The sequence below is a fragment of the Echinops telfairi genome, unplaced genomic scaffold, assembly GCF_000313985.2.
Source record: "Echinops telfairi isolate 266 unplaced genomic scaffold, ASM31398v2 ScPeMD7_9;HRSCAF=40, whole genome shotgun sequence".
Taxonomy (NCBI): Eukaryota; Metazoa; Chordata; class Mammalia; order Afrosoricida; family Tenrecidae; genus Echinops; species Echinops telfairi.
Window position 1 is genome coordinate 79,342,356 of NW_022103906.1, and position 18,252 is coordinate 79,360,607.

General features: G+C 45.3%; 1 protein-coding gene across 1 annotated transcript in view; it reads right to left on the minus strand.

Moving 5' to 3' along the window:
• The window catches only part of EFR3B (EFR3 homolog B), a 64,650-nt gene that overhangs the window by 41,937 nt on the left and 4,461 nt on the right, over window positions 1-18,252 (minus strand). Inside the window, exons 2-3 of the mRNA XM_004696411.3 lie at window positions 11,761-11,888; window positions 6,085-6,235 (exon numbers count right to left, since the gene is read on the minus strand). Coding sequence (XP_004696468.1) covers window positions 6,085-6,235; window positions 11,761-11,867 — 258 coding nt within the window. The 5' untranslated portion in view covers window positions 11,868-11,888. The remainder of the gene's footprint in view (window positions 1-6,084; window positions 6,236-11,760; window positions 11,889-18,252) is intronic.

An 18,252-nucleotide genomic window follows, 5' to 3' on the forward strand; every position in this document is an offset into this window, starting at 1 on the left:
TGTTGGTGTGCTGCTTCCATGTGGGCTTTGTTGCTTCTGGGCTAGATGTTTACTTTCAAGCCTTTAAGTGACACGCCCTTTTTTTAACCATGACGATTAGTCACACATTCGTGATGTGAGGTCCAGAGTCCTTGAAGACTGCAGCGACCGGAACTTCATGTACGCCAGATTTGACAGTGGGAACCGCTCAAATAGAATTGACACCTAATAACAATGGGTGTGAGCCCTGTGGTGACAGAGGCCAAGCAGCAGCACTTAATCGACAAAGACAAGGGGGGCATGGTTACTGTGAGGCACAGCAGAGTTAAAGGAGTCATCAGAATAGGCTGACCTGTGTGGATTTATGGTGTTAGCTACTTAAGCGGGGTGTTCCTAGAAGTGAAACAGATGAGAAACCCACGAAATGCTTCCTTGATCTATAGACATGGAAGACTTCCAGGTGGCGTGAATGGCAGTCTAATTTGAATTGCCTGAATAGAGTGTAGCAGTTAGATTTTATGTCAACTTGAATCTGTGTGAAAGTATAGGTGTGGGGTCCAACCTGTCAATCAGGTCACAACCTCACTGATGCCTCCTTGGGGTGTGGCCTTTTTATAAGTGTCCCCAGGGTGCTCTCCTTCTCCTCCCTCTGGTCCCTCATTTCCTCTGCACTGGGGCTCTATATCCAGGGGCAGCCACACCCACTACTGATATGGAGAGCTCTAGGTGCCCTGCCTTGTTTCCACCGACCTTGGACTTATGGCTCTGCACCCACTGGCCTATGATCTCCCTGCTCTCTCCTGCACCTTTCTGCAGCATCAGCCTGCAGCTCCATGAGTCTGAAGAAGGCTCTGGCTAGCACTGGGCTCACAGACTTGAGTTGGACTGGGCTGGGGTGCCTTCTTGATATAAAATTCTTTTTCTTGCTATGAAGCTCTTTCTTATACATACATGAGTGTCACCGGTTTTGTTTCTCTAGTCAACCCAGCCAAACACAAAGTCATAGCCCTTCCATCAATTCCAAGATGTGTGAGCCAGTTCACAGACTCACAGCCCCTTGTGTGAAGGGAAGAACAAATTCCCTTGAAGAAGGGCCCCACTATACCACCCCAAATACATATTGCTAGCATTTCTCTCAGCCTTCTCCAAAGGGATCTATGGAGTTTTATAAGCGTGACCGTTCATTTGGGAGAAGAGTAAACTGAAAGCAATATTGCATTCCTGGAGGGACTGAAGAGGGTAGTGGCACCATCAGGGGCGTGAGAATGCAGTGTGGTAGTTTGTACCACATATTCACTTAACTCGCCTATTTAGCCTGTGCAAATAACAGATGGGTCTTGGAGAATGACAGTGGAATTTTGTCAACTTAACCAGGAGGTGACTCTCATTGCAACTGTGATTCCAAATGTGGTTTCATTGCTTGGGAAACAATGTGTTCCTTTATACCTGGCACGCAGCTATGGATCTGGTCAATTCCTTTTTCTCAATTCCAGTTTCAAAGGATTACCAAAAGCAGTTTGCCTTCTGCTGGCAAGGCCAACAATATACCTACACCATCATACCTCAAGGATAGCAACTCTCCCACACTGTGTTATAATTTAGTCACCAGGAACCTCAATTCCCTTTCCCTTCCACAAGACATCACACGAATCTTTTACATTGATAACATTATGCTAATTGAAGTAGCAAGGATGAAGTATCAATGACTTTAGACTTACTGGTAAAATATCCGCTTGCTGAAGGGTAGGAAATGAACCCAGCAAGAATTCAGGTGCCTTCCACCTCAGGTGGTGGTGTTGTGGATTACACATTTGGCTTAGAGGATGAGTTAGTTAGTTTATTGTGCCAACCTGGCCGATAAACACATGTGGGATTAATTGAAGGGCGGAGGGATAAATGGCTCAGTAATCCTCGCCTTTCGAGTTCTCGGGTCCCTTGCTTTGTGATGGTCGCACCAGGGTGCAGCTGCCTTAGCAGTTCTCTGATTCAGCTGGCAAGGCTCACTTTCTGCAAAACATCCCCAAGGAGACGCCACATGGACCTACCCTGATGCAGCCCTGGGTGCTGGAGCACCCGTGTGGAGACCTCTGCCAGCGCTGAGATGCTTACACATTCACTGACTTGGCTTTCCTCCTGCAGTTGGCATCATTGCGTCTGTTTTGTGAGATGGAGGAGGACTTTGTGGATTGGTGTGGGTTAATGTTGGACTTGTGGGCTTGGGAAGCACTGGGTTGGGATGTTTTCTTGCTGCTTACTTAACCTTTATATAAAACTCTCTCTTATATATGAGTTTCTGTGGATTTGTTTCTACAAAGTATCCAGACTAACACAGAGGACGAGGGGTGCCTAACCTAATGCCTGCTATTCCTCGTGGCTCATACATAGGGGAAAGTGAGTAAGAATGATATAAGGAGAATTATGCATTTGAATTATGATGTTGGTAAAGAATATCGAAAGGACCGGGAACTGCCAGAAGAACAAATAAATCCGTCGTGCAGGAAGTACAGCCAGAAGATGCTCCTCGGAAGCCAGGATGACAAGATGTTGTCTTGCATGCTTCGGGCATGTTAGCAAGAGGGGCCAGTTCCTGGGGAAGGACGCTATGCTTCGTAGAGGAGAGGTCAACAGGAAAAGGGGAGGACTGACAGAGTGGGCTCGAGCACAGCAACTGTGGCGAGGCCGGGGCCGGGCCAGCAGGGTCCCGTGGTTGTCCACAGACTGCCGAGTCAGAACCAGCCTGGGAGCGTCACCACAGCAGTGAAGCTGGTGCCCCAGCTGTGTGGCCACAGACACAATACGGGACTTCTCGGGACTTCCATGCCAGGCAGAAAGAGCCAGAAAAAACGAGGAGGGGGATGTAGTCGATGGCTTCCTTTTCTACTTTCTCATTCTCCCACCTTCTCCCCATTCTCCGTGGCAGTGTGCAGTTCAGTGGTTGGTAGGGTGGTCAAGGATCGGTCCGATCGTCCCCACCGTCAATCTCAGAGCACTTTCGTCACCTCTCTGTGCTCTCCGGTTATCCCTCTGGTGGCATCCTGGGTTGCCCTGGGCTGCTAACGACCAGGTCTGTAGTTCAAACACACCAGCTGCTAAGAGGGACAAAAACAAACTACTTCTCAAAAGTTCAGAGTCTTGGGAACCCAAGATAAAGTGATCATGAGTTGGAATCGCCTCGATGGCAGTGGGTTGGGTTGGGTTTATATCTTATTACCTATTATTCCGAAGCAATCACTAATTTACTTTCTGCCGCTATAAATCTGTCAGTTCTGGCTGTACTGTCTACCTGGAATCAGACACCGGATGCTATTTTGCATCTGATATCTTTCACCTAGCATCATGTTTTCAAGATTCATCCATATTGCAGCAGGTCTCAGTACTCATTCCTATTTATGGCTGAAAAATAATTCCACTGGAAGCGTGTGTGCGTGTGCCACTTTGTTTCCATTCATTGATTAAAGGAGCCCTTATAGGGTAGTGATTACGAGTTGGACTACAGCGATCGATCCGCATGGTCCACAGTTCAAAACCACCAGCAGCTCCACGGGAGAAAGACTGGGTTCTCTACTCCTGCAAACAGTTACAGTCTTGGAAACCCACGGGGGGTTGCCATGAAGCAGCAGTGACTTGATGGCAGGGAGTGTGGGTATTCATCAGTGAATAAACAATGAGCCATCTGCCTTCCTTACATTTAATTTCCTGGCAGCAAAACCCTCTATCCAAATACAATTTCGCAAGCTTCCGTGTACATAATTAAAATGGAGCAGGTTGCTGGGTGAACGGGCATCAAGGGTCCTGCGCCCTTCTTTTCCTCCTCCCCCTGCTCCCCTTTGGTCCCTGTAGAGTTCTGACTCCCCATAGAAATGCCAGGTCTAGATTCTCTCTGATTCCATTGAGAAAGATCTCCCTAGCACACTGGAAGTTCTCCAATGAGGAGCAAGACAAACACTCTCATCCAGAAGCTATGTGAGGGTCCTAGCCTCAGAGAGCTGGGGAGGGCATCTAGGTGAGGGAAACAGGAGGGCAGGCTGCCTCGAGGTTAGACTCTGGATTTATTGCTAACATTTGACTCCACTTATTTATCATCACCTGTTCTTATATAAAATTCACCGTCTGTAGCACAGTAATTATCAGTCAACTCTGATTGTTGCGGTGATTCACTGGAGCAGAGATTTGCAGAGGCTTGAATTTTCACGGGTGCAGCTAACAACGCCTGCCCCAGGCAAGGGATAGCTGTGAAGAAAGCTGGAGCCGGCAGGCACCTGCTTCTGTGTCCCTGAGGGGCAGACATCCTCAGGGTGCCTGGTGACTGGGTTCTTCTCCATTCAGATGTTTTCTTCTGGACGGTAGTTCTCTTAAACAGGACCGCAGAGACAGTATCTGCATCTGTTGCTAGGGCAACCTGACACATCACTGTACCCACAGCTAGCGTATATGTAATTTGGCAAAGGCAGCTGGCTCAGAGAGAGAAGCGGTGGGGGTGGATTGAGTTGCTCATCTTGGTGGTTGAAAGTCAAATCTGAAGACTTGTTTTCTGGTTGCATCAACCCCTGCAGCACAGGAAAAGCAGCTCTGACCTAGGAAGTAAAAACCCAGGACCCCCACAGGTGGGAAACGCTAAGGGGGCAAAGCTTGCCCTTTTTGTCTACAGTATCTGTAGCCTGACAAAGGCTTCACTGGAGACCTGCAGCTGAGAGTGGGCCCTGAAGGGGACAGACCAGACTCAGAGAGCACAGAAGCCAACCGAGCAGCCGGGATCCGCGAGGGTGGATGGACACACGAGGTGCTGGGTGTCCTTGGCCTTCACGGGACTCTACCCACTCCGGATGAAGGCCACTGACCCTGAGACCAGCAGCACAGAGCGTAGCGGAGAAGACGTACAGAGGTCAAGTCCAAACCCACTCCTGGTATCAAGGTGGAGGCTAAAGACTGCAAGAGAGAGGGGACCTACCCAAAGGCTCCACAGCTGGGTGGGGGCAGAACTAAGCAAGAAGGCCTGCTTCCCTGTGCCCTTCCCGCTGACCTGGCACCTCTGCCTGTGGGCACCCGTTTGTTCTATCCTGGAAAGAGTTGCACCAGGACTGGCTCGGAGGGGCGGGACACTTCCTCTTTCCGCCACAGATGCTGAGCCAAGAGCATCCCTGCCTCCACGGTGGAAGGCCACTTCCGTCTATTAGTCTACGTCTCAGCGTCCTGGGGAAGGTGAGTTAAGGGGGAAAAGCTACTATTAAAAAGTTTGGAAATGATCAGTCTAAAGAGAAATGCGCCCGTTAGTGCTGCGAGCTCTACAACCTGCTGAACAGACGCCACGCCACCGAGCCACGTGCTTTCCAAGGCCCCGTGGTCCTCCACCTTCCTCCTGCCCCGACCCTGTCACACAGTTCCTCAGGTGGTGGTGGCCCCCCAACCATAACATTAGTTTCATTGCTACTGCATCACTGTCATTTTGCTGCTGTTATGAATCGGGCGATCCCCATAGGGGTCCCAACCCACAGGTTGAGAACCGCTGGTCTACCTGATGGCAGGTGGGGGATACAGTGAACCCTCGCCACTTCTCGCTTCGACTTCCGCGGCTTCACTCTATCGCGGTTTTTGCGTAACAGCGCATGCTCTATCATTACTGCCACTGATTGGCTCATACTGTACACGCTTGATGCCATAAATAATATAATAAATAATAAATGATAATTGTAACGTCCAAAATGTTTTCCTGTATTTTCCCTTTTTCGTTTAATAAATTGGGTAATACGAGTGTAATGGTGACTAAAGGGTGTTTTTTCATGTCCTCTATGCTCTAACTACGAAAATATTTGATTGACAAATAAGCAATCCTACTTCGCGGAATTTCATTTATCACGGTAGGGTCTAGAACCGATTAACCGCGATAAACGAGGGTTCACTGTATGTTCTGAGTTCATTAAAAAAAAAAATCAATGCCCCTATGTTCACACGGGTTTGGGGGGGAGGTGTGTTACTGAGACAGTGTGTTGTATCCAGGCGTCAGGAATCAGAGTAAGCTGACCACGACCCTCCGGGCACCGCCCCCTCCACCCTCAGCCCCGCCCCCCGCCCCGGCCCCCCATGGCCCAGCCCAGGGCTGCTTCTCACCGAGTTGGTGCCCAGGATCTGGAGGTTGGGCTTCTCGGACTCGAGCAGCTTGGCCACCATCTTGAGGAAGCTCTCCACGAAGAGGTTGATGCTCTGGCAGTGGCAGGCCATGAGCAGCTGGTCCAGCGCCTCCATGGCGATGCACACGTACCTGCGGACAGCAGCGCCGTGGCCAGGGTGGGCCGCATGCTGGCCCGCCACCCTCTCCATTAGTCCGCGCGTTCCCCCCAAGCCAAAGCAACCCTGGGTGACGTGTCGCCAGCACCCGCACAAGCAGCGTCACTCTAGGACAATTCCTAGAGACGGTCCCAGGGCCACTGGGAAGAGCTGCATGGGACACGAAGGGGCCACAGAAACGGTGACGGGAAAATTCCATGCTCTTTTCATTCGGATCCACCAGGAACTTTTGAAGCTCCCTGGGACTTCCTGTGGCAGCTGCCTGATTTCAGACACGATGGGTCCAAACTGCCCCGGGCATGAGCCAGTGTTGCAAATCCAAACTGTAGGAAGGTCTAGCCGTTACCATGTCCTCTAATTAAATTTTTTTTTACATAAAAACATCAGATATGATTTCTTAGGCAGCTTTGAGCGGCTTCTACACCATGCGGTCCCAAGAGAAACAGCCCCTCTTCTGGGTAAAGCTTCTTTCTTCCTGCCCCTGTAACATACCCATGTCTCCATCTGGCCGAGGGAGCCACACTGGCAAACAACACAGCACGAGCTTACCCACGGGGTACGTGTTAAAGACAAAGGCGGCATGGATCGTTGAGCTTTGGCAACCCAGAGCCCCAGCCCACCCTTCCTCCCTGCTCCAGGGGGCCCACCCCTCAGAGATGACGTCATCTCAACCACAGCCCAGGGATCCTGCCGTGTCTTGCAGCCCAGTATGCTTGGGGTCCACCAGTGGGAGCCAGTGAAGCACACATGGAATCCCATAGGGCTGGGGAGCAGCCTGGGCTAGAGCCCTTCCCAGTGGGACAGGCCTCCCTGCAGGGAAACCCAGACACTTCTGACAGCTGAGCAGGGATGGGGGGAAATGAGGGGCAGGTGGACTCGAATCCTGCTTCTTGGAATGAAGCATCCTGCCTTCACAAGCATGTTCCCATATTTCATAGACGTTAAATTAGAGAAAAGAAGAGGCGGGTGGGTTTAGACAACAGAAGACGCTAGAAGGCCGCACGAGAGCTTAGATTTTGGAAGGAGACCCGAGAGCTCAGATTTCCTTCTTCTGCAAAAAAAGTGAAAAAATAAATTCCCAGAAAAACCATTGCTCTCTGTGAAAGAGCTTGCCTATTGGGTCGGAGGGCGCATTTCGTAGAAAGTGGAAGCGCTAATCAAGGCATTTAAAGCCACCACCTGTTCATTCTGTGGTTCATTCTGTGAACCACCACCTTCCGTGGCCCATCTCTGGCTCCACCACTTGCGGTGTCCACACAAAGGATGGGAGGACTGTAATGACAGACCTCAGCTTTTCTTGTCTCTTAGGGGACCGAACTTGGTGGGAACGTGGGCGGACCTTCGAGCCCCCTGGTCCATGTTCTCTGCATTTGTCCTTGCTTACAGTCACCCTTCTAGGTATTTAGCCTGACCCTTTAGGCTTACACTCTCAAAAGGACTACAGCATGGGATTCACAGAGTGATGTCCACTCGACAGGATTAGGGTCATTAGAGATCTGACTTGGGGTCTTAGAACTTGAACTTGTACTCGGGGTGGGTGCTTGGAGCCGGAAGGATGGAGCTGGGGAGGACTGCCCACTGCAGGAGCCCTTGAGCGAAAGACAAGAGCAAAACCCCAGGTGTGGTTGACATCCAAGGATCTGAGGTATCCTGGGAAGGCTTCCCAGCAGGTGGGAGGGCAGACTCTAAGGCATCTAGAATGGACTGGAGTTCATGGGCTGCAACTAAGGCCAGTTTTATAACCCTGTCCTCCAACCAAGTCCTTCTGGGAAATTTGAATTCCTTAGGAACCTACACCAGGTCAGCTCCTGAGACGAGGCTCACGAGGGGAGCAGCCCGATTCTCTTACACAGGAGTTACTCCATCCTCCAGGGCTCAGAGAAGCTGGGCTTGGATGGAAGCGCTAGGCGTGGAGATCCTGAGAATGCCGAGCACTCATCCAACATGCTGTCAGCTCTCAGCAATCATTGCAACTGACCCTAGGTCTCACCCGGCACGGCCAGGACCTCCCTCACCTCACCCTCTAGCCACTGAAGGGCAAGGCACCAACAGGAAGGAGACAACATTAAGAAATCCTGGCTTTTTGCTGTTTTGCACACCCCCACCTCGAAATTCACCTCACATCCTCTCTTTGCCCACATATGGTTTTTCCTCCCTGATGTCAAACCCATTTGAGAACAGAGTCCACACACCATGGGCATGGGTTAAGGATACAAGGAGACAGAGGTCCAAGAAGGTGGCTCTACCACTGGGTCCAATAGTCAAGGTTCATGTTCATATGGTCAAACCATAAATAAAACCCAAAAAACTTACATCAGAAGAGAGACAGTCTCGGTATGTCAACATTTTGCTCTTCCCAAACCACCCTCGAAGGTGTGGAAGATGATGATGACGTGGGGGGTTGGGTAGGGAAAGATGGGAAGGGTGTGGAGAGAGGCCAGGAGATCAGATTAGATCAAACAGATTCTCCTTTTCTCCAAAGGTTTCTGATGAAAACCCTCAGCGAGGTCTTCAAGGCCTTCAATACTCCGATGCTGCACAGTCTATTTTTAACAGAGGGATGCCAGCTTTGAGTTGCAGCTCTACATCCAGGGGAACGACGCTGAGTGCTTCTGCGGGGCAGCTGTACTGAGGCAGCCACCGCTGCCGAGAGGACAGGCAAAATTAGTAGTAAATGTTCAATGTTGTAGCCAGGATATTAGGTTCAATCAAGGCGAACCTTATTGGTACTTGCTTGAGTCTATTTTATAATAGGTTCGGGCCCTTTCTGTAATCAACATGCACAGTGCAGTCACACCCTCTTTAGTGAGCAGGCAACATATTTCTAACATCAATCGAGCAACGGATGGTTTGGGGTCCCGCTTTTACAATAGGAGTTTGGTGGCACCGTGGGTTAAGCACTAAGCTGCAGCCGAAAGTTGAAAGCCCTGAGGCATTTCATGGGAGAAAGACGAGACAGTCTGCTTCTGGAATGATCCCTGGGCTCTGGGATCTACTCTATCCCACAAGGTTTCTGAGTCGGCATGGACTTGACGGTGGTGGGTTTGGTGTACAAATAGCAGTGGTTTGATTTAGTTTTTGCTAGTGGGTCTCGGACCGTCTGTGCCTTCATATTCTGTCAGTAGAATGCAAAGCTTCTCCTAATTCAAGATCTGACCCAGCCATCCCAAGCAGGAGGAGAACTGGGGGGGGTGGGGGGGGGTGATGGGCAGACATGGGGGTGAGTTGGGGAGCGAAAGCACAGCAGAGGACTCCACAGAGAAGGGGCCTGGGTGTTGGGGTGATCATCAGCCAGTCTGTCTGGAGAGGGTCTAACTGTAGGTGTGGCGAGGTGGTGGACCTGGTGAGGAGAGTGGTGAGTGAGGGCAGGTTGTGGAAGACCCAGGCCAGTAAACCAAAGGGCTTCGATTTTACTCTCAAGGGATCAGGAAAGTGTAGGCTCAGGTCTGTGTTTGGGGAAGGTCAGCGCTAACAGGGCTAATCTGGAAGGACCAGACAAGCAAAGGTGGGAAGCAGGGAGACAATGTCTTTCCATCATCTGGGGAATAAGAGGATGAACCTAGAGAAGGCAGGAGCAGAAGAGAGTAGAGGGTGGAGGGGCAGGATCTGGTGAAGAAAGGGACCAGTGGGACTGAAGAATAATCACCCTTTATCTGCAGGATGGCAGCCAAAGGAGGGGGAACCTGCTCACACAGCGTCAGGAAAGAGCAACTGTTAGATGACGACCCAGGGCAGAGAGAGGGTCAGGAGAAAGGAGAGACCCTCTCAGCGAGGGGACTGACACAATCGCCACAGCAACAGGCTCCCCCTCCCGAACAGGATACAGATGGCACAGGACCAGGCAACCGTTCATTAAGGCAGCTCTGAGGCACCTAACCGTAGCAAACACCCTCAACTGGCCCAGCCCCTGCCCCGTCCACAACGCCACCTGAAGACCGCAGCTCTCTCTACATGCAGCCTCTGAATCATGGGGTGATGGTTGGTCAGCCAACGCCACCTCCCACTTTCCTCACCATGAAAGTAACACAGGCTCAACAGAAAATATTTAGAACACATACCCACACACATACACACAGGTAGGTAGGTAGGAAACAGACAAAACTCTAATCGTTCTGCCACACAAGGAGTCCTCAGTCTTTTGATATAGTTTTACTCATATTTTCTACTAGGCATTGAAATGGGTTGCTGTCATCATTTATTTTTTAACTAGATTTTAAACACAGGGCATAATTATGCATGATTCCATTTTTTCCGTATGGAAGGCATGTTCCGTGTTTCACTCATAGGGTTGTCCGTAAGGTAGAGATGAACAGGAATTGACTGGAAGAATTGACCGAGCAACAAGGCATGTCCCACACTCTATGGGAAGCATCGTGTGAAGCTCTGTTTTCTACTGACCAGCTGACAGATAACAAGTGATGTTCCCCAACATTTACAGAGTTATCCTCCTCCTACTAGATAGCTTTCATAATTATTAAAAAAAACACCATAAGTTACATCGTTGTGTATAAAGCTATATTTCTGAGTCATCTTGATCCCTTGCAATAGATTAATAAAAATAGATTTACTGGGTCCAAATGTTTTTGAGGTTCTTGACAGATGCCCTAAAATGGCTTTTTAGGAAGGTTTTTACCAGTGCCCACTCCTAGAAAGCATGAGCCTGGCTTCCATTTGGCCATCCTTGGCTTCCTCTATTTAGTTGATATGAGAAGATGGTACCATAGTCCTCGATTGACATATTCAGTACGTTTGCTTTTGTTTTGTTTTTTCAGTAAGGTTGTTGACTCATACCTCATGTTTGTAACCCACTGGATCTCCTCTTTTGAGAATTTCTTCCTTATGGTCCTCTCAACTCTTTGACTGCCTCAGTTTCCCTATTCTGCCCTCAGTACTTGTTACGGGTGAGTTTGGATCCTTTCTCTCATTTGAAAACAAACACTTCTTACTATCCTTTGTGTTTTGTTTTTAACAAACGGTTTCTTTTATTGACATCAACATATTTAAATTTTTAAACAGCTTCATCTATTGATCAGAAATTTTCTTAAGATTTCTTCTCTCTTCTAAATATAGAAAGTCCTGCCCTCACAGGAGGCTGATAAATATTTCACTGAAGTGTTTTGTTTTTGAATGGGCACATTGCCCGTTACCCTGCCTTCTCACCAGGAGGAGTGGGGTTCTCCTTACTTTTTGAAGACAGTCCATTGACTAAGGCAGGGTGGGATGGAGGTAAATAATGGCACATTCTCGACTAGACTCATTAACTGGAGGCTGTACCTGTGGACTTCTGGGTCCTCAGGTATCTGAGAGGTAAACAGATACTAAAGGAACCCAATACCCTCTTCTCAAATCTTGGCAATAGTCTCACATTTTATCTCGCTTTTGGAAAAGTAAAAGGACTCCACCTCCCATTTTCTCACTGTGGTCAGTACATAGCATACTATCTTTTTTGAAGGACCTACATAGATTGAGAAATCTCTCCCACCTTTCCATGCGACTCACCCATATCGGTGGCGACCTACATCACGGATGAGCCTCTCAGAGAGGTAGGCACCAATACGATCTAGCTTTTCTGGAGCTGAGAGGGCATAGAAGGTCAACTTCTCCATGTTGGTCTTCACCAGGCCATCCTGTAAAACACAAACAGTTCACCATCGTTGTAGCCAGACTGTGGTTACAAGTGCTGAAGTCTTGATGGAAATCACAATTTAATTAAATCATAACTTACAGGATACCCATTACGTACGTGCCAGACAACGCACTGGACACCAGGAATACATGATAGCGAACACATAGCTCCGATGTGTTCTAGCAGAGTCGAGCTACAGTGCACTAACTGTAAATAAGAGTAGTAAATGCTATAAACATAATAATAGGTCATTCCTGATCTGTAAGGTATTTCGGTTACATACACCACACTTACAACCATCCATTTTTGGTTTTTTTTTCCTTTATACATCTTATCATTAACAATATGTGCCAAATAAGATTTACAGAATATGATTTGCTGATGTTATCATTCTCAGATATTCAGTGCGTGTGAAACATTACATCTTCCTGGGAGGAAGTTACGGGAAAATGCATGCAGGGGATATGGGGAAAATTACTGAGTTGTGTGAACATGCTCCAAGCATTTGATCAGGATAATATAACAAAAGAGATTGGTGGGGAAACGGCTCATTTGGTAAGAAGGTTAAGTTTAGAGTGTGGTATCACCGATGCAGTACAGTTAAAAGATCAGGAAGAAGAGGAATAGGCAGACCAGGACTTGATGGATTTTGGAGAGGAAAGATGTGCTTAAGAAGAAAAAAATAATGAGGAAGAGGAAAAAGAAGTTATAAAAAATGTAACAGTGAAAGGAATAGCTAACTTTTTTTTCCTAAACTAAATAAGAGGTTGAATCCATGAACCCAAATGTTGATCATTCGGAAAGCAGTACAGTAAGACGTTCCCACAAGTCATGAAGAAAAAAATTGTACAGACAACTCTCACAGAATTTTGGACTAGAAGTGCAATCCCATTCCCAAGGAGGTCCCAGATGATCCAGAACCTATCACACGTGGAGTTAATTCCACAACTGACCAAATACCAATGTCATCCAATGCTTCTTCATTGTGGGCAGAAGTTTCTATGACTTACATACCTTTCAAATATATGTATGTATGTGTGCATAACATATATTTGTATGTTTATATGTAATATTTCCAGCCCCCAAAGATAAAGGACAGATTCATTCATAAATATATTTATAATAAAAGGCAAGTAATGAAAAATAATTAGGCATTCGACTTTCATCAGAAATAGCTTCTAATGGAGTCACCGGAACAGAACGCCATCACAAGTTGGGGGCCCCCTCCAAGTGTGTGCATGTTGTATATGTGTATGTGTGTATTATTGCTCAGTGCTGTCAAGTGGGCTCGGACTCAAAGAGACTAGATCCATCAGGATGAATACTGCCCTGTCTGGTTCTGTTCCAACTGCCTCTTGAGCAGTGTACACACCCCACATTCTGTGTAATGTTACCCACAATGTTTTAGGAAGCACACAGTTGAGTGACTTAGTTATAGTCAACATAGTCAACAAAAAAACAAGTTAACATTTTTCTGGTAGTCTCAATTTTCAGCCCAGATCCATCTGAGGTCAGTAATGATATTTCTTGTTCTAGACCCTCTTCTGAATTCAGCGTGAGTTTCTGGCATCTCCCAGCTGATGGACTACTATAATTGTTTTTCATTTATCTTCAGCAAAATGTTGACTTTCATATGTTATTAGTGAGGTCATTGGTTAAGTTCTGCAATCTATTAGGTCACCTTTCTTTTGAATGGGCACAAATACGGATTTCTTACAGTCCATTGGCCAGGTAAGTGTCTCAAATTTCTTAGCATCGTGAGTGCTTCCAGAATGGCATTGCTTTGTTAAACCACTTAAGTTGGCATTCCACATATTCCTGGAGCTTTGTTTTTTTCTAATGCCTTCAGTGAAACTTAGACTTCTTCCTTTAATACCATTGGTTTTTGATCATATGCTCTTGAAATAGTTCAATGTCAACCAATTCTTTTTGGTATAGTAGCTCTCTGTATTCATTCCATCTTCTTTTTTTATGTTTCCTGCATCACTCAATGTTTTGCCCATAGAACCCTTCACTATTGGTAACCGAGCCTTGACCTACAGTCTTCAGTCCTTTCAGCTTGAGATATGCTGCGTGTTCTTCCTTTCTAACTTCAGACAAAGTCAAGACTTTGTCGTCTGGAGTTGCCTTTTGAGAGTTTTCAGTTCAACTCGTTTGCTTCATCATTTTATTTTCCAGGAAAGGGGTCTGTCAGGGTCCACCCAGCTGCGTCATCATTTTTCATGTACTACGTTCAAGAGCAAATTTCAGAGTCTCTTCTGATACTCACGTTGGTCTTTTCTCACTTTCCTGTCTTTTTAATGACCTACATTGCCTTCTTCATTTAGGATGCTATTGATGTCATCCCACAACTTGTCTGGTACATGTAGCAGAGAATCACGAAAGTGACTCCGAAATAAGATCAGTTGGGTGTCCAACATGAGGACATGAACAGGCAGAACAATACAGCTCTGCAGCCATTGGGGAATTCTCCAGAGGTTTCTGCAAATGATCCTCTGACTACCTATCCAAAAATATATATCCCTGATTCACAGTGTGAAATCCAGAACAGCAGCTCCTGATATTTCTCAGACTAGAAATGTAGCCCAGAAGATTAAAAAACAAATAAAAACATGATTGAGTAGCCAGAAGCTCTGTAACACCCTTTCCAAGCAAAAATGAACAAACAAAAAACCAAACCATCAAATATACCCCGACAATTCAGCGGAAGGAATCGGGTGCAAGAAGCCCTGAAAAGCCACTGGTTCCTGGCTGCCCTGGCATGATGTCACACAGTAACCACCTCCCCACAGTTCTCCAGACCTCAGCAGAGGGAGAAGGGAAAAGGTGAACTGACTCCCTTTTCCCTACACCAACCCTGGCACCAAGACTTAATCTAATCCCACAAAGGACAGTGGCACTTTCCCCATCACACCTGGGGGGATGGACAGTGAGCCTACACTGGGGAGATGAGGGGGATGAAGATGTGATTGAACTCACGCAAAGGAAAATTCATTAGGTCCCACAGCCCTGGGGTTGAAAGAGACACAGCCCCACACTGGATTCCTGTCAGATAGGAATCATTTAAATTGACCCTGGGCCTATTTTGGCATTCATCTCTAGCAAAGACATGTTTATAAGACGGACAAGGTTTCTTGGATATTGTTTTTCACACCCTCTTCTGGCAGCTGCTTCAATCATTAATCTATACCCCCTGGCAAGCGCAAAGACTGAACTCGAGACTAGAACATTGACAAGACATACTAATCAATTTTATCAATCCCTGCTCAGAACAGGCTATTGCCAGCCACTTTTGAACCTACAACAGTATCCAGGTACACCCAGTACACAGAGAATATTATTCATTCTAATACCATCTGACCAACGAGCAGAGACAAATATACAGATGGTATCATGTCAAGGAAAGGGTGGGCAGTTTCAGTACACATGAGGAAAAAAGGGAAAGGGTGGCACCTAGAGGGGCATATGCACTGATCCTTAAGACATTCCCCATGAAAACAGGCATCAGATCCCACAAGGGAGTTCAGAGAATGATGTCAAGCTGTTTTAACTGGATGAGGAGCGTTCTAAAAAGCCACGAAAAAAAACCTGAGAAGACAGATGATGAGGAAAACACTTCAAGAACAATTTGACAAAACAAATGTAAAATTAGAAATAATTCAACAATTTCAAATAGAAATCCAGAAAACAAACTCTAAGATATTAGAACTGGATAACACTCTGAAGGAACAAAAGAGTAAAATAACAACACGAATTAGTGAGCTTGAAGAGCAACATCTTCAGTCCAAACTACAAGAATAAATTATTTTTTAAAAATAGCTGATGAAAACCTAAATGTTCTATGGGACACCATCAAAAGGAAGAACTTATGTTTGATAGACATAGCAGAACAAAGAAGAAAATATAAAAACAGAAAATAATCCAAGAAATTCTGAAAGACAAAGTTCCTAACATGACAGAATAGAAAATAATAATTCAAGAAGCCTAAAGAACCCCACATAGAATTAATCCCCAAAGAAAATCACCGCAGCACATCAAAGCCAAACTTTCTAACATCAATTAAGAGACAGAGACTAATAGAATGGATAAGAAATCATGACTCATCAATATGTTGCTTATAAGAAAAACAGACAAAAACAGACTATTAATCTAAGGATGGAAAAAATATATATGTCAAATTTAAAACTAATGGTAGTTTTTAAAAAAGCTGGTATAGCAACATTAATTTCTGATATAATAGAGATCAAAGTAAAAGCTATCATGAGAATACAAAGAAGACCATTAGATAACGATGAGAGCCATAACTGTATCAGGAGATATAATCATAATTAACATCTATGCACCCAATAAAAGATCCTTAAAATTCACTAGCCTAACTTACAGAGTTGAAGAAACAACCAGACAAGCTACAATAATAGTAGGAGACTTCAATACACTATTTTCAAGAAAAGAAAGATCAATTGGAAGGAAAATTTTTAAAAGATACGGAACTAAATAACACAACTAATCAATCAACGTGATCTCTTAGATATACACAGAACACTTCACCCGGTAACAACATCGTATACACTCTTCTCCAGCACAGACGGAATGTACTCCAGAATAGATCATATGTCAGGCCATGAAGCCAGCACCAACAGATCTGAAAACGCTGAGCTACTACAAACTATCTTTTCAGATTGCAATGCTATTAAATTATAAACCAGTAACAGAAAGCTCAAACTAAAAAATTACACGGAAATTGTTGAAGAAATAAAATGTGTAATTTACAAATTCCTTGAAATGGATGAGAACAAAAATACTACATACCAAAACCTTTGGGACACTGCAAAAACAGTTCAGAGGACAATTTATAGCAATAAGTGCACCAAAAAAGAAAAATTAACAAACATTGACACCTTTACTCAGCACCTACAAAAGCTAGAATAAGAGCAGAAAACAAGCCTTTAGCCACCATATGAAAAGAAATAATAAACATTAGAGCATAAATAAATAAATGAGAAAACAAAAACAATAGATCAACAAAACAAAATTTTTTAAGGATTAACACAATTGATAAATCACTGACAAATTTAACAAAGGAAAAGAAGAAGAAACAAATATTATGAGTGAAAACTGGAGTGGGCAACATCACAATAAAATCAGCCAAAATAAAGATAATTATGAAAGATTATACGCCAAGAAATCTGAAAACCCAGAAGAAATGGATTAATTTCTAGAAACACACAGCATACCTAAATCAACACCATTCAATGTAAAAAACTGTAACAGACCTATAATCCATGAAGAAATATATCAAATCATTAAAAAATTTCCAACAAGACAAAAGTCCAAGACAAGAGGGTTTTACTGGGGAATTCTACCAAGAATTTAGAAAGGGAAAACTAAACAAAACAAATTCATTGCCATCATGTCTATGATGACTCATAATAGCCCGACAGGATAGAAAGCCCCATCTTTCTCACGAGGAGGAGCAGCTAGTGGTTTCGAACTGCCGACCTTCCAAATTGCAGCCCAACACATAAGCACTATGCCACCAATGCTCCTACTATTTAGAGAAGAGTTAACACTAATTCTCCACAAACACAAACTCACTTTATGAAGCCAGTAAAACCCTGATACCCACACCAGTAAACACATCACCAAAACAGAAAGGGACAGATCAATGTCCCTTCCGAACACAGATACAAAACACCAAAACTCTAATAGAACTCAACAAAACATGGAAAATAATAATACATCATGATCAAGCGGGATTTATAACAGGTATATAACAATAGTTCAATATTACAGAAATAATCAACATAATACACTATATGAATAAAACAGGAATCATACGACTGTACCAAGTGGGGCAGAAAAAGCATTAGACAAAATCTAACATCTATTTTTTTAATGAAAAAAACATAAAAAAATAAGAAAAGAAGGGAAACTCCTCAATATAACAAAAGCTATATATGCAAAACAGTCAGCATTTCACTTGATGGAGAGAAATGGGCACCATCCCACCAGGGTTGCCTGTTATCACCACTCTTATTTAATATAGGACTGGAAGTCTTAGATGAGATATTATACATGAAAAAACGAATCAAAGTGGCAAATCCAAAATGGCAAAGAAGACATACAATTTTCTCTGTGTGCAATGATATGATTGTATAGGTACAAAACTGTCCACACAGCCATGCCATTGAGCCAATGTGGGCTCATAGCAACCCAGCAGGTTGGAGTAGAACTGCCCCTGTGGGTTTCCAAGCTGTGACTCTTTACAGAAAGAAAGCCTTGTCTTTCTCCTGCAGATCAACTGATGGTTTCAAGCTGCTAACATCGCTGTTAATAGCCAACACATAACCACTATGCCACCAGGG